The sequence below is a fragment of the Amblyraja radiata genome, chromosome 16 (genome assembly GCF_010909765.2).
Source record: "Amblyraja radiata isolate CabotCenter1 chromosome 16, sAmbRad1.1.pri, whole genome shotgun sequence".
Taxonomy (NCBI): Eukaryota; Metazoa; Chordata; class Chondrichthyes; order Rajiformes; family Rajidae; genus Amblyraja; species Amblyraja radiata.
The window spans coordinates 17,130,447-17,154,079 of record NC_045971.1 but is presented as its reverse complement, the minus strand read 5'-3'; the positions used below and the strand labels follow the sequence as shown (position 1 = coordinate 17,154,079).

Below are 23,633 nucleotides of genomic sequence, written 5' to 3'. Positions count from 1 at the left end.
TCGCCCCGTGAAAAAGCCCCATTACGGTTGAAAAAAGTAAATGCATTCCAAAAATAGAAGAAAATGAAGGGGGCAAATTGGAGGGGTATTATCACTAGGGCGACCTGAAGACTTAACGTGAACCCTCTGTAGTCCGGACATTGTCGAATATCCCAGAAGCTAACTGGACTTCTAAACCGTCCTCCAGCTTCGATGAGGGCCAGGGATAAAGCAGTGATGGACAGCACAGGCCAGCGTGGGGGTTGTGGCAGCAGCAGCTGCAGCAGTAAGTGGGCGGCGGAGGAGGGGCAGTGGAGTGCAGGGAGCGCTCTGCAAGGCGCAGGGTCTAAAACAGCAACATCCCTGCAGGGAAGGGCCAGCTAAAAATAGCAGCTGCTACTGCTGCCTTTCAAGCTGCGAGCAAAGACATTTCCAACCATCCAATCCACGACTGAAACTTTCAGTTTGTTTTTTCTTTTCATTTTCTTCCCCCCCTCTGTTTTTTTTTGTACATTTTTTTGGTGGGAATCTGGGTGAGGTGACTATGTGTGAAGAAGACAACCCCAGGTAGGTGACGGTGTGAAGAGGGTGTCCCAGACTTGCCGACATCTAATCAACCAGCAAAAAGCAAGTGGGATTTGTTTCACTAAGAATGGTTTAATTACCCAAATGTTCAGCACAGTTACTAATCCAATCTACTGGAAGTGCTAATGAAGAGTGGGTAAGGGGTGGGGGAAGGGAATCTGCTGGGGTTTGTAGGCTTTAAAAGTCAAGCTATCACAAAATGCTGGAGTGACTCAGCATCTCTGGATTCGGTGTAAACCAGCATCTGTAGTTCCTTCCTACGCACTTTAAAAGTCAAGAGTGTTTAATTGTCAGACGTGCCTGCAATGGAACATAGGAACTAAAGGGCCTGTCCCACTGTACGAGGTAATTCAAGAGCTCTCCCGAGTTTAGAAAAAAAATCAAACTCGTGGTAAGCACGTAGAATGTACGTAGCGGGTACGTCGGAGCTCGGGACGTCTCTTAGAGGCTCGTAACGCTAGCGGCAGGTACTCGGGAAACGCGGTAAGCTCGTGAAGACTCGTGAAGACTTTTCAACATGTTGAAAAATGTCCACGAGAGCCCCGAGTACCTACGAGCGGCTATTACAGTAATTCTCCGAGTTCGAATCAGGGGAAACTTTTGAATTAGCTCGTACAATGGGACAGGCCCTTGACTTGCTGCAGCATAACAGGCCTGTGAACGCAGTGACACACAGCTAAATGTATGATAACTAATAATACAATTAATTAACAACTAATACTGGGTAACCATAATAGCGCAAAAACAAAGTCAGTAGTGTAACCAAAGATACCGTCCATAGAAGATCAGGGTTGCTGAGATTAGTGTTATGTAGTGTTCGAGAGCCTGATAGTTGCTGGGAGGAAGCTGTTCTTGAACCTGGTGCCCACGGTTTTCAGGCTCCTGTACCTTCTTCGCAATGATAAGATGAAAGTGTGGTTTTGGTCTTTGATTACTTTTTTTTGAGCTAGTGCCTTCTGAAGCTCCCTTCGATAGTGGGGAGGTCAGTACCTGTGATGGCCAAGGCAATATCTATCACTTTCTGCAGTCTCCTTTTGTTCGAGTTCGAGTTGCCAAACCAGGCCGTGATGCAACCAGTCAGTATGAAGTCAGTAGAAGTTTTATAGAGTATTCTTCAATATACCAAATCTCAGACTTTCAAGGAAGTAGAGGCATTAGAGTCATACATCATGGACCTATGAAAGTCTACAGCCTTGCCCTCATCAACCTTTTTGGTTACTTCTTCAAAAAAATTCAATCCAATTCCTAAGCCACAATCTCCTACATTCAAAACTATCCCTAATCAGCCCCTGTCTATCCAAATGCATATCTATCTTGTCCCTCAGAATTTTCTTGAGTAACTTACCCACTAGAAATGACAGGCTCCATAAGCTATAGTTCCCAGGCTTTTCCTTGTAGCTCATTCCAAGCACAACACTAGACAGCCTCCATTTATCTGGCACTTCACTGGCATTTAATGATGCTTTCTATATCTCGGGTCGGGCTCCTGTAATTTCCTCTCGTGCTTCCCACAGCGTCCTCAGATATATCAGATCAAGCCTGCGAGATGTAACTACCATAAATGCTTTCTTTGTGATTACGTCAATGTGCTGGGCCCAGGACAGATCTTCAGAGATATGCACATATATGGTCCCCATTCTGGTGCTAGAAGATTCCCATGTGATCATCATGTGGATACCAGGAGTTCCAGAATTAGTTTGTAAGATTCTATGCTGTAAGTTTGTTATTTGTAATGTGGAAGTTGTTAGCAAGTCCAGTGTCCATCCCCCAGATGGTCTTGCAAAGTGGTGAGGAGCAGGAGCCCCTCCTGGTGAAGGTGCTTCCATAGAACAATTGGACAGGGAGTTCCAGGGTTAACCCAATTGATGAAAGGTCAGTATCCAAATCAGGAGGCTGAGAATTGAGAGTAATACATGATTACAATGACTCGATTGTAATCATGTATTGTCTTTCCGCTGACTGGTTAGCACGCAACAAAACCTTTTCACTGTATCTCGGTACACATAACAATAAACTAAGCACAACTAAACTAAAGGGCCTGTCCCACGAGCATGCGACTGCATGCGGCAAGCGCAACCAAACCAGAAGCGGGGGCCGTGCGGAGGTCGAGTGAGTGACATGAAGTCCGCGGGAAGTTCGCGCGTGACGTATGGCGTCGAGGCGGTGCGTACGCCGTTGAGGCGGCTGCGGGCCGGCAGGCCGTTGCCGCGCAGAATTTTTGAACACGGTCAGTTTTTCGGAGCCCCGCGCGATGTCGGGACCAGCTCCGCACAACTCCATACGGCTCCGGCGATCGAAGTGGGACCGGCCCCGCGAGGCCGTACGGCTCAAGCGACCACGTTAGGACGTGCTTGCCGCATGGAGTCGCATGCTCGTGGGACAGGCCCTTAAAGCATTTATTTTTTGTTAAGGTATGATGCCAGTGGAGTATTTTACTCTTGAGTGCTGATGTTTTCAGTTAATCTCAGGCTCCTTGTCGCCGTACTTGGTCACTAAATACAGTAAGAGAATGCCGCTAGTCCCACAGCAGTGACGAATGTAGCAGAGAAAACGAATAGGAAGAAAATAAATAAAGAAACTTGAGGAATTTACAAGGTTTGTATTGTTCAAAGTGAAACGAACAGATGCATTTAGACATTCATCTGCAGCCCAATGGCACAAATCGAATCAGTAGGTTAAAATAAGTTATCAAAATGGTGGTACAGTGAATGCACATTTAAAATAATAGTCCAGAGCCAGCTAAGTCATTTCTCCCTCAAATGAATTGTTAACTTGTGTAGGAAGAAACGATAGATGCTGGTTTACACTGAAGATAGACGCAAAATGTTGGAGTAACTCAGCGGGACAGGCAGCATCTCTGGAGAGAAGCAATGGGTGACATTTCGGGTCGAGACCCTTCTTCAGACCCAGAATTGTTAACTTTCTCTGCAAAGCTATAAACATCTAAAGAAACATTTGCCTCTTTATGGTTCTACTTCCGTAAGACAAACATTGAAATAAATTAACAAAAGACAAACTGCAGATTGATTCACATTTGTTTTTATTTTTTCAGCCAACCAGCAAAAACACAATGGTATGATCGCAAGAACTATGTGTTTGTTGAGTTCTGCGTGGAAGATAGTACGGAGGTTGATGTTGTAATTGAAAAATTCAGACTGATCTTTAGGTAAGAAACACCTGCAATTATCCTGACTCATTTATTTCATTGCTATTGATCATTTGAAATTGTTCTGGTGAACAGATATGTGAAGGATGCCCTTAAGTTGGAAAGGAGATTCACCGGGATATTACCTGGATTAGCATGCTTGAATTACGGGGAGAGTTTGGGACTTTTTCCTTTGGTGTGCATGATTCTGACGAGTGACCTTATTGAGATATACAAGATCATGAAGGACATGGATAAGGTGAACATTCACTGGAACAAATGAATGAGAGATATGCAAAAAAGTGACGATGTTAAAGGAACAGAGCTGTTTGCTAGGTGAAAACGAGAAGCTGGTGTGACTTGGGTGGGGGAGGGATGGAGAGAGAGGGAATGCCGGGGCTACTTGAAGTTAGATAAATCAATATTCATACCACTGGGCTGTAAGCTGCCCAAGTGAAATATGCGATGCTGTTCCTCCAATTTGCGCTTAGCCTCATTCTGACAACTCATTCACTTGTTCTCTCTCTCTCTACATCACTGTCTATATCTCTCCTCTCCCTTTCCTCAGACTCTCAGTCTGAAGAAGGGTCTCGACCCGAAACGTCACCCGTTCCTTATCTCCAGAGGTGCTGCCTGTCCCGCTGAGTTACTCCATCTTTTTGTGTCTATTGTCAGATATATGATTAGGAAATGTTTCGAGGGATATGGGCCAAATGCAGGCAAGTGAAATTAATCCAGTTTACCAACTTGGTAAGCATGGACAACGTAGTCTGAAGGTAGGCACAAAAAGCTGGAGTAACTCAGCGAGACAGGCAGAATCTTTGGAGAGAAGGAATGGGTGACGTTTCGGGTCGAGACCTTCTCCAGAAGGGTCTGTTTTCGTGCTGTATAGCTCTTGAACTATGTCTCTATATTATTTGATAAAAAGTTGCCATTGAATGTCTCGATGTGCCTGCCTCTACAAGAAGTAATGAAATGCTCAGTGGTGGGTGATGGAGCCTTCACCAGCTGTCCTTTGGTCAGCCTAGAGGAGATGTTTCACCCCATTCACAGATAACACAGGGAACTTCACCTGAAAATTTGAATGTGATTTAAAAATAAATCGAATTAATTCATTCTTCAGGATATAGACTTTGCAGGCAAGGCCAATATTTATTGCTCATCCCTAAATTTGTTAACTTGAAATGGTTGAAAAAATCTGCACCCTTTTAGGCAAAAGGGTCTCAATTAAATTCTGCAGCTTTCTTAAGTTTTCCACAGTTAAAACGTTCCACTGTGTATTGATTACATGTTGCATTAAGATATTAATAAATGATGCAAGCTAACTCGTTTTACATGTACTAAATGCAATTTAAGGTTTCCATGGATGTTTTAATGCAAATTACCTGCAATCCCTTACCATGTTGTCAAATACTTGGAAATTGATTACTTGGGAATTGGTCACTAAGAGACATCCCCTAATGCTAATCAAAATCATGTCCAGTAATAATGTAGAGATGCAAAAAGAGAGAGAGAGAGAGGGAGAGGGAGAGAAAGAGAGGGAGAGAAAGAGAGCTGAGCCAATTGCTTTGTCCAGCTTGAACCCAGCTCGTCGGCCACCTGAACAGTAAAGAACACGGGCTTTTACATTGACGACTGCTTTGGTGCCACCTCCTGCACCCACACACAACTGACTGACTTCATCCACTTCACCACCAACTTCCATCCGGCACTCCAATACACCTGGACGATTTCCGACACTTCCCTACCATTCCTTGACCTCACCATCTCCATCACTTCCCTTCTGAACACAAAGAACACGGGCTGGTAGGTCCTAAATTGACAAAGACTCAAGGGGTAGGACTTTATTTCTTAGAGTGCAGGAGGCTGAGGGGCGATCTCACAGAGTTGTTTAAAACCATGAGGGGAATAGAAAAGTTGAAAGCACAGTCTTTTTCTGAGGGAAGGATAATCAACAACTATCAGGCAAAGGCTTAAGCTGAGGGGGGAAACATTCAATAGGAACTTTTGGAGGCAACTTTTTTTCACACAGTAGGTGGTGGGTATATGGAAAAAGCTGTCAACGGTGGTGGTTGAGGCAGGTACAATGACATTATTTTAAAGACATTGGACAGGTAAATGGATAGGAAAGGTTTATAGGTCAAATGTGGGCAAATGCGATTAGCTTAGTTGGAGCAACTTAGTTGGCATGGACGATTTGGGTTGAAGGACTTGATGACTGTGCAGCATGATAGGGATACAAATAATTGTACTCTCTTTGAATATTGAGGTTTAGTTTAGAGATACAACACGGAAACAGGCCCTTCGTTCCACCGAGTTTGCGCTGACCAGCCATCCTACGAACACCAACACTATCCTACGTGTACTACGGACAATTTACAATTATACCAAGCCAATTAACGTACAAACCTGTACGTACTTGGAATGTGGGAGGAAACCGGAGATCCCCAAGAAAATTCATGCAGGTCACGGGGAGAACGTACAAACTCCATACAGACAGCAAACTCCATACAGACACAGGGTCATACGCGGGTCATTGGTGCTGTAAGGCAGCAACTCTGCCGCTGCGCTACTGTGCCACCCAGACTATCAAGCATCCCAATCAAGACTCCATTCTACCACTTTCTACCCTAGAGCCTGCAAGTGCAAGTGGTCATCCTGATGTTTGAGACATTATGAATCAATGTAATTGTGATTTTCTTTAATTTTATCCAACAGTTGCAAAACGGCAGATAATACCAAACTCTACAATAACATTGAGCTGTACACCAGAGTGGAGCCAAACGTAAGTTTGTGCGTTGTGATCAAACATCAAATTATCGGAATAGGCTGATAGTTTCACGGCATTTATTCAGTGGAAGCTTTCATTATGTACCAGGGTGATAAATGCATTGATTTTACTCCATATTTAAAATGAGAACAATCTAACATCAGCTAAAGACAACATACTGTTGGCCTAGTCTCATAAGGCCTTGTATGGTGTAGTGCGAAGCTACATAAATCAACTGTCATTTGACAGTGCGGATCTTTACATCAGTGCTACACCATTACATCGATGACCCCATGGACGTCCCTGGCCAGGACCTGCCCTGAAAGCAGTGGACAACCCTCAACCGCTTGAGGACAGGCATCGGACGCCATGGAGTAGCGATGAAGAGGTGGGGCCTCGTGGACCCGCCTCCTGCGAGTGTGGGGACCCAACACAGACAGTGGAGCACATAGTCACCAGTTGCCCCAAACACCGGCCACCGATTGGTGAACGAGGTCTGATTGAGCTGGACGATGACACGTTGGACTGGCTCGCCTCAACGGAGTTGCTGGTCTAAAAGACACACGACAGAAGAAGAAGAAGTGCGGAATCTTTAAGTGGAGCAGCTGGAGAGCTGATACCTTTGATCTAATTTCCATTTGATCTCAGGAGATAAATAGTCAACTTCCCTCAACACCAAACAAGTCCATGTCCTTCTCTGCATCCTGATACCCATTGCTCTCATTCGAGTCATAAGCGCATAAGTTATAACAGCAGAATTAGACCATCAAGTCTCTTTCCCAGAGTAGGGGAATCGAGGACCAGAGGACATAGGCTCAAGTTGAAGGGAAAAAGATTTAATAAGGAATCTGAGGGGTAACTTTTTCACACAAAGGGTGGTGGGTGTATGGAACAAACTGCCAGAGGAGGTAGTTGAGGCTGGGACTATCCCAATGTTTAAGAAACAGTTAGACAGGTACATGGATAGGACATGTTTGGAGGGATATGGACCAAGTGTAGGCAGGTGGGACTGGTGTAGCTGGGACATGTTGGCCAGTGTGGGCCTGTTTCCACATTGTATCAATCTATAACTCTAAGTCTAACTCACTATTCAATCATGGCTGATTTATCTTTCCCTCTCAACATTATTCTCCTGCCTTCTCCCCATAACCCTGACACCCGTGCTAAAGTAGAATATGTCAATCTTTACCTTAAAAATGTCGATTGACTTAGCCTCCACAGCCTTCTGTGTCAATTCTTCTTCTGCTTCTTGCGTATGGCATGCACAGCCTAAAGTTTTGGACAACTTGTTCTATTTGATCTTATTTGATTGTGCACGCCGGGTTGGTTGCAGTCGTCGAAACAGGGCACACCACATGAAGGTTGCAATCTTCCACCCGTGTGTCAATAAATTCCACAGATTCACCACCTAAATAGCAGAGTCAGAGGATATGGGGAGAAGGCAGGAACAGGGTACTGATTGTATATGATCAGCCATGATCACATTAAATGGTGGTGCTGTCTCGAAGGGCCGAATGGCCTACTCCTGCACCTATTGTCTATAAAGAAATTCCTCTGCATCTCATTTCTAAAGGTATGTCCTTTTATTCTGAGGCTCTGGTCAGAGATTTTATTTTCACACGTACTGGCAACGGAACAGTGAAATTCTTACTTGCTGCAGCTTAATTGGCCTGTAAATGCAATAACACACAGAATAATACTGATCAATAATGCAATAATTTAATAACAGTAATATTAGGTAACAATTATACCAAGGTCCGTGGTGCAAACAAAAATGTGATTCCTTCAAATTTTAACTATTGTATTCCTGTATGTTTCTCCTTGCTTGCATTTTTCTACTCCTGTTCAAGCCCACTGCTACATCTTCCAGCACCTGCCCATTTCTAATAGCCCCCCATCAAATTTACCTCCTCTAACAATACAAGTCACTGTCACTGTGAACATCTCTGCCCCTTCAATCCCTCTTCAGTCTGCTGACGAAAGACTTCCTTCCCTTTGTCCTGTTTCTCTGTGATTCTTTTAGCCACTATCTCTCTATTTTCCAACTGCCTGGGATTCCTCTCCTGATTTAACTAGATATCCCTTGCTCAACAGTTTGAAAGCCTCCAGGCCCTACAGTAACCACGCTCTGTCTCAACTCCACCCTTTCCCTGAAACCAGTTTTACCTCCACTCCCTCAAGTTCACGTCATTTGTCCTCCGCTTACAGACGCCCAGCTGATGGACATCCCTACACACGAACAAAGTTCCTACGAAAGGCAGAACTAGTTTGCTCTCTCTCACTTTTAGTAATTATTCTCTATTATCAGTCCTGTGTGCTTTTTTACCACATTCATTACGATACTGTGGCAGTACGGTTACCATATAGATTGATGTTTGTGTAATTTCTGATTTATCGCCCTAATCGGCTTATGGATATCTGTAAAACTGAATCTGTTTGTTACTGAGAGTTGCCTGTACAGATAAGCTCAGCCATGAACAACCTGGTGTTAACTGGAAATGATGATGATGTTCTCCATTGTTAATTTGGGAAGGACTTTATTTTGTACCTTAAAGATTAGTTGAAATATTGAGGGGATATTTGCAGTTCAGTACCTGGGCCCAATTTGCCCGGATGTTACCAGTATTGGTTTATTATTGTCATATGTATCTCGATAAGAGTGGAAAAACTATTGCTTACTATCCAAGTAAATCATAACATACATGAGTACACTCGAACCAAAGAACAACAGGTTGGTCCCTTTGCTGAACCAGTGGTGCCTCCAAGCTTGTATCCAGGGCAGTAATGTAAGAAGAGAATAATACCAGTTGAAATACTCCATGGAGAAATCAATCAGCAACAAGCACACCATGGCCATGATCCCCAATAATTCTCTAAAGGTCCGAAGGGGAAGTACTAGTGATCTAGTTTTGCAAGAGCCGCCCACCACCATCTTCCCATTACCCCTTGGCCTCCTTCCTTGGGCTTGCACAAGGGTCACTGCTGATGATGTTGTCCGGTTACTCTTGACGTTTATGTTCAGATTTTAGTTTCGAGATACAGCGCTGAAACGAGCCCTTCGGCCCACCGAGTCTGCACCAACCAGCAATCCCCGCACACTAACACTGTCCTACACACACTCGGGACAATTTACATTTATACAAAGCCAATTAACCCACAAACCTGCACGTCTTTGGAGCGTGGGACAAAACCGAAGATCTTGGTGAAAACCCACGCAGGTCACGGGAGAACATACAAACTCCGTACAGACAAACAGCCGTAGTCAGGATCGAACCCGGGTCTCTGGCACTGTAAGGCACTCTACCGCAGCGCCACCTAAATTGAATGGAGGAGCAACCAATGTTGGTGGGTCATGCTGAGCACTTTGAAGAGTAATTTTCTTTAATATGTGGACCCTTGGTTTAAAAAACTGTTAATCAAGCTGGTCTTGCGCCTGGCCCCCAAAATATCAAAACTAAATATTATTTTTTAATAATATTTTTCCTGCTTAGGAAAAAGGATAGCATATCATATCATCATTAAACGGTGCGTAATTTGCAATAATACAGTATATTATTAGTTATATTAGGAATTCGGACACCCACTTTTCCTTTCGTCATTATTTGTTATTTCTTCAACCGACAGGATTCGAGGCACAAACGCTCAGACAGGTCCATTACTCTCTTCATGAGGAAAGTCGAAGGTAAAAAAGATTGGCCAAGGTTGACAAAAGAAAAAAACAAGGTAATGTAGCTGGATTATAAAGTGGGAGAATTGATAAAGAGCGAGACATTTTAGAGGTGTCATTTAAACGCTATGGAAGATTGTTTGAGGGTATTGCGGTGTCTTTGGTGAACCTTGACCGATGGCAACATTGGTCATCATTAGCCAGAGATGCCTGCCTGTTGCCTTCTACCAGACCCAAACTGCAATGCCAAGCAAAAGGTGCTTTGAATGTTCACACAATGGTTTCCATTGAGAACCATCATTTTAGAAGGTGCTTTGAAGTCCGCTGACCTCCCAAAGGTTTGCACGTAATGCACTTACTGGAGATTCACTTTAGTTTAGTTTAGAGATAAAGCGCGGAAACAGACCCTTCGATCCAGTGAGTCCATGCCGACCAGCGTCCCCACACACTAACACTATCCTACACACACTACAGACAATTTACAGTTTTGCCAAGCCAATTAACCTACAAACCTGTATGTCTTTGGAGTGTGGAAGGAAACTGGAGCGCCTGGAGAAACCTATGCCGGTCACGGGGAGAACGTACAAACTCTGCACAGACAGCATCCATAGTTAGGATTGAACCCAGGTCCCTAGTGCTGTAGGGCATCAACTCTACCGTTGTGCCACCGTGCCGCCCAAACTTAATTTGCTGCACTTTTGTCGAAACCGCTCCCTCTGGTAGTACAGAAAATACAGCAAGTCCCCAGCACTGTGTCATTCTAGTGGCTAATCCTTGCCCATTAGAATTTCTTGGCTGCTCTCTTTTTTGTGCGTTTTTAATGGTTATTGTAAGTGATATGGTGCATCTTAGCTCAATGTTAATATAACAGATCTACTTATGCCATGGTGGGAAGAACACATTTTAAGTCAAGGGAGAGTGTTTAATTGTCACATGAACCAACAACAGAATATGAAATTCTTACTTGCAGCAGTTTAACAGGCCTGTAAACGTAAGATGCACAGATAATATATAATAATTTCAAAAAATGCGATAAATTAATAACCATAATACTATTGTAAAAACTGATATCCTTCGTGCAATTAAAGACAGCCAATAGAATATCATAGTTGCTGGGGTTAGTGTTGTGCAGTCTTCAAAAGCCTGATGGTTGATGGGAAGAAGCTGTTCTTGAACCTAGTAGTCACAGTTTTCAGGTGCATGAACCTTCTTCCTGATTTAGTTTAGTTTGGTTTAGAGATACAGCGCGGAAAAAGACCCTTCGGCCCATTGAGTCCGCACTGACCAGCGATCCCCACACGCTTACGCTATCCTACGCACAATTTAAAATTGTTCCAAGCTAATTAACCTATAAACCTGTACCCCTTTGGAGTGTGGGTGGAAATCAGAGATCCCACGCAAATCATGGGGAGAACATACAAACTCCGTGCGGACAGCACCCTGTCGTCAGGATCGAACCCAGGTCTCTGGCATGCTAAGGCAGTAACTCTAATGCTGCGCCCTATGCCACCCTTAAATGTGCTATCCTGATGGTGGTAACGGGATTCTAGTGTGGTCAGAGCAACACTGGTGCGTATCAGACTGCCCAGCCCAGGAACACCAGTTGGAAACATGAACTATTTACATGGCTGGTGATCAACTGGTAATTTGTTTTTGTAATTGAGCTATATTTGTGTATGCAGTGCCCTCCACAATGTTTGGGACAAAGACCCATCATTTATTTATTTGCCTTTGTACTCCATAATTTCAGGTTTGTAAAATCTCATGTGGTTAAAGTGCACATTGTCAGAATTTATGGGCCAATCTTATACATTTTGGGTTTCACATTGCTGAAATTACAGCAGTGTTTATACATAGTCCCCCCATTTCAGGGCACCATAATGTTGGGGCACAGCAATGTCATGTAAATGAAAGTAGTTATGTTTAGTATTTTGTTGCATATCCTTTGCATGCAATGACTGCTTGATGTCTGCGATTCATGGACATCACCAGTTGCTGGGTGTCTTCTCTGGTGATGCTCTGCCAGGTCTGTATTGCAGCCATCTTTAGCTTATGCTTGTTTTGGGGGCTAGTCCCCTTCATTTTTCTCTTCAGCATATAAAAGGCATGCTCAATTGGTGCAGATCGGGTGATTGACTTGGCCACTCAAGAATTGACAGTTTTTTAGCTTTGAAAAACTCCTTTGTTGCTTTAGCAGTATGTTTGGGATCATTGTCTTGCTGTAGAATGTAGAATGAACCGCCGGCCAATGAGTTTTGAGGCATTTGTTTGAACTTGAGCAGATAGGATGTGTCTATACACTTCAGAATTCATTATGCTACTACCATCAGCAGTCACTAAACTAAAGTATCAATGACGATAAGTGAGCCAGTTCCTTCAGCAGCCGTACATGCCCAGGCCATAATACCCCCACCACCGTGTTTCACAGATGAGGTGGTATGCTTTGGATCTTGGGCAGCTCCTTCTCTCCTCCATACTTTGCCCTTGCCATCACTCTGATATAAGTTAATCTTCGTCTCATCTGTCCATGTCCTTTTTCCAGAACTGTGGTTGCTCTTTTAAGTGCTTCTTGGCAAACTGTAACCCGGCCATCCTCTTTTTCCGGCTAAACAGTGGTTTGCATCTTGCAGTGTAGTCTCTGTATTTCTGTTCATGAAGTTTTCTGCGGACAGTGGTCATTGAGAAATACACATCTGATTCCTTAAGAGTGTTTCTGATCTGTCGGACAGGTGTTTGGGGGTTTTACTTTATTATAGAGATAATTCTTCTGTCATCAACTGTGGCGGTCTTCCTTGGCCTGCCGGTCCCTTTGCGATTAGTAAGCTCACCAGTGTTCTCTTTCTTGTTAATGATGTTCCAAACAGTTGATTTTGGTAAGCCTATGGTTTGGCTAATGTCTCTAACAGTTTGTTTCTCAGTCTCATAATGGCTTCTTTGACTTTCATTGGCACAACTTTGGTCCCCATGTTGATAAACAGCAATAAAAGTTTCCAAAGGTGATAGAAAGACTGGAGAAAAGACTAGGTGCTGAGAGCAATTAAACACACCTAAGCAATTACAAATGCCTGTGAAGCCGTGTGTCCCAAACATTATGGTGCCCTGAAATCGGGGACTATGTATAAGCACTGCTGTAATTTCTACATGGTGAAACCAAAATGTATAAAAATGGCCTTTAATAAAATCTGACAATGTGATTTTTTTTCTATTACATATCTCAATTTGTGGAGTACAGAGGCAAATAAATAAATGATGGGTCTTTGTCCCTAACATTATGGAGGGTATAATGTCCCAAAGGTAAAGTGGAAGCTCGTGAGCTGGATTACCTGTTTTTCCAGTGGATACAGAATGGGCTGGCAGATCGTTTAAACTCCTGTTTGTTTGTTGCTACAGCACGCCTGGTTAGTTGTGGACTTTGATAATTGGCGAGATTGGCACGATGATGATGAACAGATGATCTTCATGGAGCAATATGCAAATGCAAGTTGAACCTCTGTCACTTTTGGCTGATGTTAATGAACCTTTCAACTCCTCTCTGGTGCAAAATAAAACAGACTGATTTACACCAGAGCTTTTTTTGTACACAAAAAAGGTGTTGATATGCATATACATTAAACATTAAGCTACAATCAATATATTTCCATTAATATACCCAACATTTGGGAAGCATTAACTTGTAATATAAGCGAAACTCTGAATCTAAACAAATAAATGTTCTTACTCATTAAGCTATGTTATCCATTAGCTAAACATGAGTAATAAACATGTGTGGCAGGTTAGATGTGCCAGTATGTTATACCGCTGCATATCGTCACAAGATAAGCACTGCTTTACATGATCCTGTATAATTTAAGGTTGTCTACTTGTGTAAGCGTGATGCTCGCTAACTGTATTTCCTTTCATGCTCTGGTAACTCCCGCATCCACCATAAACTAATCATATTGATTATAACTTTGGTGATTGGTTCCTAAACATCCATTCCCAGTGTCCCCACCTGTCACCTGCAAACATTTCCAATCATGCAGCATATTGCCAGAAATACCAACACACACTTTTCCCTATTATAAGCTAGCTATTTAAAAAAAAGTATGCTGGAATTCCTTATCGAAAACAAAGAATTAAACTCTCTGGAGCCTCTTTCCTTGTCTCCCCTGATCTTGTTCGGTGTTAAAACAATCAGTTCACCAATTGCTTATTTTCCATGGCATTAAAATCAAACTAGCTTTTCTTCACACTTTGCAGTTAAATCTTTAATTCCCCTTCTGATTATTTGTCTACAATTATCATATGTGTTGCTTCATCATTTTGTGTTTAGCATGTGACAACATGGCAACATACTTTAACTCCATCTATACTGTAAGGTTCAATGATTGCAAGAGTTTTCAGCTTTTGTTTGTACTAAAGAAATCATTGCTCTCGCTCCAATGCATATTACAGCCTGTTAAATAGTAATAATGCAAACGTACAGGGCTGTGAGGTTAGTGCATTAACTTGTGTCATCCCTTCCTCAGCCTTGTTGTGAATCAGTTTGTGTGCTGTTCTAAACTAAATTAGTGCTGAAGGCAGGTAGTCTACCACTTGGACACAAAAAGCTGGAGTTTTAGGCCGAAACATTTCGGGCCGAAACCCGTCTGAAGAAGGGTTTCGGCCCGAAGCGTTGCCTATCTCCTTCGCTCCATAGATGCTGCTGCACCCGCTGAGTTTCTCCAGCATTTTTGTGTACCATGAGAGACCTAAGCTTACTCGAGGAGTGTTCCTGATACTGGTTCAGGAAGAGCAGCTTCCCTTCAAGATATCCAAAAGCAGGCCTCACTAGTCCTTGACTGGCTATTAATAAAACATAGAAAATAGGCACAGGAGGAAGCCATTTGGCCCTTCGAGCCTGCATCACTTCGAAATTGCAGAGGTGGTATCCAGCTATGCATTGCAGCAACTGGAGGCCCCTGTGTATGCCAGCATTCTCCCGATGTCTGCACATCAAACTGGTGGATAAATTAGACTTCACATTCTGCAATTTTCCATTCTTTTACCTTGCATTATCAGTTTTACTGCATTACATAGTCCAACCCAACCACCAGACAAGTGAGATTTGTATCTACAGTTCCAGGATATAATTATATTTTATTAGATGATATAATTTTACCAAATTATTTATAAATGTATTTATTGATGGCACTTTTCGTGGGGAAACATTTTTGATTTCAAAAGGTTATGTTTTGGGCTATTACATTGTTCTTTCTCAGCTTAAACTTTTATTTTTCAGATGATGAAAGAAATAAAAGGCACTGTGGAGCCTCCTACAATGGATGATCTTGACGTAAATATTCAACCATAGTTCATTTTAACTTGTAGATTAATTTGGTAGACAAAGTCCAGCAAGGAGTACAAAGCCTCTGTATATGCATTGTCAACAGTGGAAGCAAAGGGCAGGTTTCCTTTTCCAATGGAAAGATCACCTGGGGCACAGGCAATGCAGGAGGGACATTGCACAGGAATGAATATACCTCCACAGAGGCTGCCTGACCTGCTGGGGTTTTGCTCAAGAATCCAATGTCTACAGTGCCTTGTGTCTCCATGAGTATACACACATCCACCTCTAGTGTAGGAAGTGGAAAATTTAATCTCACCCAGTGAGATTCTCAACTAAAGAAGTAAAATAGAGTTGTACAGGATGGAAACAGGCTCTTCGGCCCATCTTGTCAATGCTGCATATTGGGCTAGTCTTTGAAGCCTTCCTATCCACATATATGTACAATTTTTGAAAATTGTATCCTCTTCCATATCTTCCTTGACAGCTTATTCCATGTACAGATTCCCATCAGAGTGATAAAATTTGCCCCCGAGGTCACTTAAATTTCTCCCCTCTCACTTTAAACTCGTCTTAAATCCTCTTCCCTGGGGAAAAAAAAACTGGGAGCGTTCAGTTTATCCATGTCCCTCATCATCTTGTGTACATTAATAAGGTGACTCCTCATTCTCCTACGTGCCGAAGAAATAAAGTCGCAGTCTATCCGGTAATGTCCTGATGAATCTCTTGTGCATCATTTCCAACTAAATCTTTAATTACTTTTATGGGAAGAGAGAGAGAGAACGAGTAAGGAACCTATCGTTAGGTAGATCTTGCTGCAGTGCCCAACAAATCCCCAAGAATGGTCTGCCCGTGATAACTGGGAGATGAATTGATTTGCCACCCACTGGTAGGCGGCGCGACTCTCGTCTGCAGCGGCCTCTGCAGTCCATCTGCGTTTTTATTATTTTATGTCTATGTTTTTATGTAGTTTTTGTTATTTTTGTTGGGGTACGTGTGTGGGGGGGTGGGGGTGGTGTGGGGGGGTTGGGGGTAACTTTTAAATCTCTCCCTGCACGGGAGACCCGACCTTTTCTTTGTCGGGTCTCCGTTGTCGTTGGGGCTGCAACGAGGAGCGGCCTCCAACAGGAAGACCGGGGGCTCTGGTGCCGACTACTCACCTCACCGTCGTGGAGCTGGCCGAGTCCAGAGCGGGTGGAGCTGTGGTGGACGCTGCTGCGACCCGACCCCCGGAGATTCGGTGGCTGCAACTGCGGGTTTGGCGGACGGCACCGGGAGCCCGCGGGTCCCTGGAGGGAGACCGCTTTTCGGGGCTTCCGCAGCGGCGACTTCTCCCGCCCGAGTTGCGGGGTTGAAGAGCTCCTGGAGCGGGGCCTTACAGCACCGCCCCGCGCGGCTTGGAATGGCAGTGGGTCTCTGCGAGCGCACGCCGGGGGCTCTAACACCAAGACCCGGTGTGCGACCTTGCATCACCCGGCGTGGCTTTAATGGCCACGGGACAATCGCCATCGCCCGCCGGGGGCTTTGACTTTGACTTTGACTCTGACATCGGGGGGGGAGAGTGCAGTGGAGAGAGAAGTTTTTTTGGCCTTCCATCACAGCAATGTGATGGATGTTTATGTAAATTATGTTGTGTTTTGGGTCTATTTGTTTGTAATGTATGGCTGCAGAAACGGCATTTCGTTTGGACCTCAAGGGGTCCAAATGACAATAAATTGAATTGAATTGAAATTGATGTGTTGTCGGGCAAATGTCTGACCATTTGGAAAGTCTAGCTGCTATGTTGTCCTCTGTTAATTATACGATATTTACTTTGGACTCTCTGCTGGAGATTTGCCATGTTTGCCACTCACCCAGAGAGTTGTGAATTTGTGGAATTCTCTGCCTCAGGCAGTGGAGGCCGATTTACTGGATGCACTCAAAAGAGAGTTAGATAGAGCTCTTAGGGCTAGCGGAATCACGGGATATGGGGAGATGGCAGGAACGGGGTACTGATTGTGGATAATCAGCCAAGATCACATTGAATGGCAGTGCTGGCTCGAAGGGCCGAATGGCTGATTTCTGCACCTATTTTCTAAGTATCTATGATGCGTTTCAACAATTGTTCTCCAATTATCACTGCAACTTGTTTTTGTTCATATAAATGCAACCAGATAATATTGGAAGATGGATGTTCATTAAAGCCTTGTGGGCTACATACCCATGTCTTATCCAAGTAATCAGCACTGGCCACTCACCTATCCCTGTTCTCCAGAGATGTTGCCTGACCCGCTGAGTTACTCCAGCACTTTGTGGCCTTATTATTAAACCAGCATCTGCAGTTCCTTGTTCTACATCAGAAAAACTGAATGGTTTGAGTTTTTTATATTAAAATATTAATACTTGGTAGTAAGCAGCTGGCATGTTAAAGTGCATTAGTGATGGACAAAGGTCTAGATACCTTTGAAGTTTTGATATAATTTGATGCCTTGGCTTTGGTGCCTGATAGACATTTCTGAACTTAAAGGTGTCTCTGGCAGTTTGAGTAAGTCACTGCTGACTGAGTATCTGCTACCTGCTTGGAGAACAGTGTTGACAAATTGAACGCTTATCCTGGTGTAAATACTTTGTGTTTTAACATTAAACCATCAACAGTCTAGGGTACTTCTGTTGCTGGACATTGAGGGTCAGAATCTGGTGGGGCCATCCCTCAATAAAGGAAGGGATATCACCCCAGGGAGGCACATGAGTGGCAAGGATAATTTGGTGAAAGATAGGTGCAAACACTACTGAGTACGACACTATTGAATGTATAGACACTGAGAATATATGAAGAGTTTTTGCACGTATCTTGTTTTGTATATATCTTTCATTTTGAATAAAGTTTATTTTGGTTTAAAAAAAAAAATCATAAAAGCATAAGGCTGCTGTCAGACATAGAGATTTTCTCAAAAAATGGATACTCTCAAATCACATCCAATTCTGGATAAGAAAGCACTGCACCTGCTCCACCTTAACTGCGTTTCCCGTTGCCAATTTCCATTGGGTTGGGGGTGGAAAAACTTAAAATACCTTCCAGGAAGTTGCGATATTTCCCAGATTCGTGAATTTTTCAATAATGTCTTTGACTCGTAGAAATTTTTAATGAATGAAGTGATTTTTCACCGACTCATTGCACACTGGAATGCCCTGTACAAATATATTCACGATGCATTCCAACCAGGGTTTTTCAATTCACAGAAGTCTGCTTGATCAAACATTTTCCAATAACATATCTGTTTCGTAAATCGAGAAGTTACTGTATATTTTGATGTTAATTTGCCTGCTAAACATTGTCTGTTTTGTTACACCAACTTTAACCGTTTTCTCTCCTTCTAGGATTAACCTCTGGATGGTGTTGAAGGTGTGTTTATGAAAAAGTAGTCTTGGAGTGTGAATGACAACGGTTTTGATGCAGTACCTCTGATATAAGAATGTAATTATGGTACCACATGAGCAGGTGCATTAAGTCACAGAGACATATAGCATGGAAACAGGCCCTTAGGCACAACCTGCCCATGCTGCCTCAATTAGCCCCACTAGCTGTTGTTCCATGTGCCCACCAGCCTCTTTGAAAATGTTGCTGCTCCGGTTCCTATTAAATCTTTCCCTCTTACCTTAAACCTGTCCTCTGGTTCTTGATCCTGGGTAAATGACTGCACCTCCCTAATCTATTCCTCTCATGATCTTATACTCCTCTATAAGATCACCCCACATCTCCCTGCACTCCAAGGAATAGTCCTAGCTTGCCCAAACTCTCCCTATAGCTCAGGCCCTCAAGTCCGGAAGACATCCTCCTAAATCTTCTCTGCCCTCTTTTTAGCTTACCAACACCTTTCCTTGGCAGGTGGACCGAAAGTGAACACAATACTCCAAATGCAGCCTCACTAAATACTCATCAAGTCGTCATGTATGTACTTGAGAGCATGACTCAAGAGCATTGGTAAATGTAATTGTAATGTAAGATCTCTACAGCTCTGCCCTGTGGTAGCTGGTGATCCTGTTTGCTATGAGAGAGAGACTGTATTTGATATGTGTTGGCAAGCAGTGAAAGATCAAGTTGAGAGTGTGGGCCAGATGTGCAGGGAGCAAGTTCCACGGTGTGTGGTTGGTTTGTGGCAGGGTTGGTGGTTGAGAACACAAAGGTTCAGGATCACGTGTGGGTCACGTTGGCAGCTGGAGTCGGGGTCCAGGGTTCTTGTGTGTTTCAGCTTACTTTGTTGCACAGAGAGGCTGGAGGAGCCGTGGTGTTGGCTTGGAGGTGCCCACCTCTCTTTTCATCACCTCTGCAATGTCTGTGCCCCTGTAGCTCATGAATGATGAGGATTGAATGGCAAAGAGAAAGGTTGATAGAACTTTTGTGATGTTAATGGTAAGAAGATTTTCTGTTACGACAGACAATAAAGTTTTCTGAATCTGAATCTGAATGCAATAATCAAACAAAAAGAGCAGACCAGCAAATGCCAGCTTTTGTGCATTTTGTCCTTAGTCCAGAAAGCAGCCTTAATTATATTATAACTCATAACAGACAACACATTTCTTAAAGTCTTGAAGTTGAAACTGCTGTTGTAATTGACTGCTGAAGCAATTATGATGTTTTACAAAACAATTTTATAGTTTAGTTCAACGATTTTTAAAGTTGAATTTTGAATGAAGGTTTGCAGACAGAAAGTTTACTGAAATTTATTTGCACGCACGCTTCACAGAATATACTGACAGCATGTGTTAAATGATAACAGGTGTTGTTAAAACACTCTTGATTCATTCAAACCAATAAATCTCTTACTGAGTGGGAGGATTTTTTATTTAACAGGAAGATGAAAAACTGGGACTTTGAATTGTAAAGTAAGCCCACATGTAAATGGGAGCTGGTTAATATTATCTTAGGTTATTGCAGAAGTTTCTATTCAAACTGATGCATGAGTCATATTGTGAATTAAGTGCTTATTTATTCCATTGAGAAGATGCAACAATGTGTATATCTGAAATTCAAAAACTAATTGTTGTACAGACCATAAGTTTAGAGAAACTATTGTGAAAGAATGACAGACACAAAGTGCTGGAGTAACTCAGCGGGTCAGGCAGTATTTCTGGAGAAAAGGAATAGATGACGTTTCGGGTCGAGACCCTTCTTCAGGCCTGACCCGAAACATCACCCATTCCTTTTCTCCAGCGATGCTGCCTGACCTGCTGAGCTGTTCCAGATTTTGGTGTCTGTCTTCGGTTTAAACCAGCATCTGCAGTTCCTCCCTGCACATTGTGAAGGAATGTTAATTTGCATGTTGCAGGTTTGGAAGGTGCCCAGGCACTGGTGACCCGTGTCTGGTGAAGGGTTTAAAGTACAAACGTGTATTAAATAATCCAATAAAAACGACATGAAGTCCATCAAAACAGACTATAATCAGTGTGACTGTGACAGCTCCTGAAGGAGGCAGAGTCACATTTGGAACTAGCTGTTCATAAAATCATAAGGAACAGGAGTAGAATTAGGCCATTCGGCCCATCAAGTCTAATCCGCCATTCAATCATGACTGATCTATCTCTCACTCCTAACCCCATTCTCCTGCCTTCTCCCCATAACCTCTGACACCTGTACTAATCAAGAATCTATCTATCTCTGCCTTAAAAATGTCTACTGACTTGTCTTTCACAGTCTTCTGTGGCCAAGAGTTCCACAGATTCACCACCCTCTAACCAAAGACATTTCTCCTCATCTCCTTCCTAAAAGAACATCCGTTAATTCCGAGGTCATGACCTCTAGTTCCCGACTCTCCCACTAATCATTAGCCATTCACCACGTGCAGCGACAGGCCTGGTTCGTGGCTACACCCAGCTTCCTGTAAGGACTCCATCCCCTACTCCCAATTCCTCCGCCTACGCCGCATCTGCTCCCAGCATGATGCGTTCCACACCAGGGCATCTGAAATGTCCTCATTCTTCAGGGAACGGGGGTTCCCCTCCGCCACCATAGATGACGCTCGCACCAGGGTCACTTCCATACCCCGCAACACTGCTCTCTCTCCCCATCCCCGCACTCGCAACAAGGGCAGAGTCCCCCTAGTCCTCACCTTTCACCCCACCAGCCGTCACATGCAACAAATAATCCTCCGTCATTTCCGCCACCTCCAACGTGACCCCACCACTCGCCACATCTTCCCATCTCCTCCCATGTCTGCCTTCCGCAAAGACCGCTCCCTCCGTCAATTCTTCCCTTCCCTCCCGTACCACCCCCTCCCTGGGCACCTTCCATTGCAACCGCAAGAAATGCAACACCTGTCCCTTTACCTCCCCCCTCGACTCCATTCAAGGACCCAAGCAGTCGTTCCAGGTGCGACAGAGGTTCACCTGTATCTCCTCCAACCTCATCTACTGCATCCGCTGCTCTAGATGTCAGCTGATCTACATCGGTGAGACTAAGGGGAAGTTGGGCGATCGTTTCGCCGAACACCTCCGCTCGGTCCGCAAGAACCTACCTGACCTCCCGGTGGCTCAGCACTTCAACTCCCCCTCCCATTCCCCGTCCGACCTCTCTGTCCTGGGTCTCCTCCATGGCCAGAGTGAGCAACACCGGAAATTGGAGGAACAGCACCTCATATTCCGCTTGGGGAGTCTCCATCCTGCGGGCATGAACATTGAATTCTCCCAATTTTGTTAGCCCTTGCTGTCTCCTCCCCTTCCTCAGCCCTCGGGCTGTCTCCTCCCATCCCTCAGCCTTCGGGCTCCTCCTCCACCTTTTTCCTTCCTTCTCCCCGCCATCCCCTATCAGTCTGAAGAAGGGTTTCGGCCCAAAACGTTGCCTACTTCCTTCGCTCCATAGATGCTGCTGCACCCGCGTAGTTTCTCCAGCATTTTTATGTACCTAGGAAATAGACTGTTCGGTGCATTTTTTGTAACTTTGTCACTGCCAGAAACATGCCGCATCTTTGTGTTTTGCCTAGATGAAGTCTACTGTATGATTTTACAGGATTGTATGTAAAAACAAAGAATTTCACTGCACACAGGTACATCCCAATAAAGTATCGCTATATTCAAAAAACGTAACCTATCCATGCACCAGCTCACCAACACACTTCATGACCCAGCAGTGGAGGGAAAACAAACCATTGTCTTGTTATGCTTGGCTGTATCAACTGTTAAAATTTTTGGTGCTTACCCTATTTTGAAAACATCTCCGTTCTGCCAATATTTCTGAATAGAATCTGACAATGGTCTTTTATGAAAATTTTAACAGGGTATTTACAAAATAATTCTGAACAGTATTTTTGTTTATTCTCACCTCTAGGTTGATGGTCGGAATGATGCCAGCAGCACAAAACGGAAAGAAACTGGAAAACCTGTCAGGGAAACCAATTTTGCATTGAATTTTTAAAAATCTTTTAGAAAATGCCTTTGCACCATAGCAGCTGCTGCAGATTGGCGGATTGTCTATGTTTACTTTAATTAAATCACAGGTTGTATTTAAGCTATGAAAGTAGATGGTAATCTCCAGAGTGTTCTGTATGTGCCTTAACATTGCCTCGGATGGTGACCAATTATGCAGTACACTGCCTAATAAAGGAACAGATGAAAACTTGGTCAAAAACAACTGCCTCGAAAACAAAATGTTGTGGAAACACTACTAATTTCTGAAAGCTGATGCGTTTAGAACTTGATTGACCTGCTTCAGTTTGGGAAGTGGCGAAGGATTATTGCCAAATTCATAGTAATTAAATAAAATCATGAGAAAATCTTTTCTGTTTTTTTTTCCATCTTTATTTGATTGTCTACCTGGATCTGTTCTTAGTTTCAGCCATACTCAATACAGTCCCTGTTAACCCATGCTAATGTCTAATTTCCACAATTGTTATTGTCTTTTACTAAGTCTGAAGAAGGGTCTCGACCCGAAACGTCGCCTATTTCCTTCGCTCCATTGATGCTGCCTCACCCGCTGAGTTTCTCCAGCATTTTTGTCTACCTTGTCTTTTACTAGTGTTTCTTTCTTTCCCTAGTCTCCCTCCCCTGCTGTATTCTGTTGATCCTCTGGCATTAGATAATTAACTGCTAATCATTCAGCTTAAGGCTAGGTCTCCATTGGCCACTGACATGTCATTCAAGTTGAATTAGTGCTTCAAAAATGTAATCTTACAACATGTGGGTTTATGTTCAGTATTCTTATTTTAGTTGT

At 43.5% G+C, this 23,633-nt stretch overlaps 1 protein-coding gene across 1 annotated transcript; it reads left to right on the top strand.

Moving 5' to 3' along the window:
- Positions 1 to 275: 275 nt before the first annotated feature.
- On the top strand, positions 276 to 23,198 carry ptges3l (prostaglandin E synthase 3 like). Its single transcript, XM_033035247.1, has 8 exons — positions 276 to 546; positions 3,617 to 3,730; positions 6,428 to 6,494; positions 10,104 to 10,202; positions 13,537 to 13,623; positions 15,407 to 15,460; positions 18,809 to 18,833; positions 22,752 to 23,198. The coding sequence occupies exons 1-7, from the start codon at positions 524 to 526 to the stop codon at positions 18,812 to 18,814; spliced, it is 450 nt and encodes a 149-aa protein (XP_032891138.1). The 5' UTR covers positions 276 to 523; the 3' UTR covers positions 18,815 to 18,833; positions 22,752 to 23,198.
- The last annotated feature ends 435 nt before the right edge of the window (positions 23,199 to 23,633 follow it).

Excerpts from the sequence above, each read along its gene's own strand:
- ptges3l (XM_033035247.1), top strand. The coding sequence starts at position 524 with ATGTGTGAAGAAGACAACCCCAG. Across the intron at positions 3,731-6,427 it reads AAATTCAGACTGATCTTTAG|TTGCAAAACGGCAGATAATA; the intron begins GTAAGAAACACC and ends TTTATCCAACAG. Across the intron at positions 10,203-13,536 it reads TGACAAAAGAAAAAAACAAG|CACGCCTGGTTAGTTGTGGA; the intron begins GTAATGTAGCTG and ends TTGTTGCTACAG.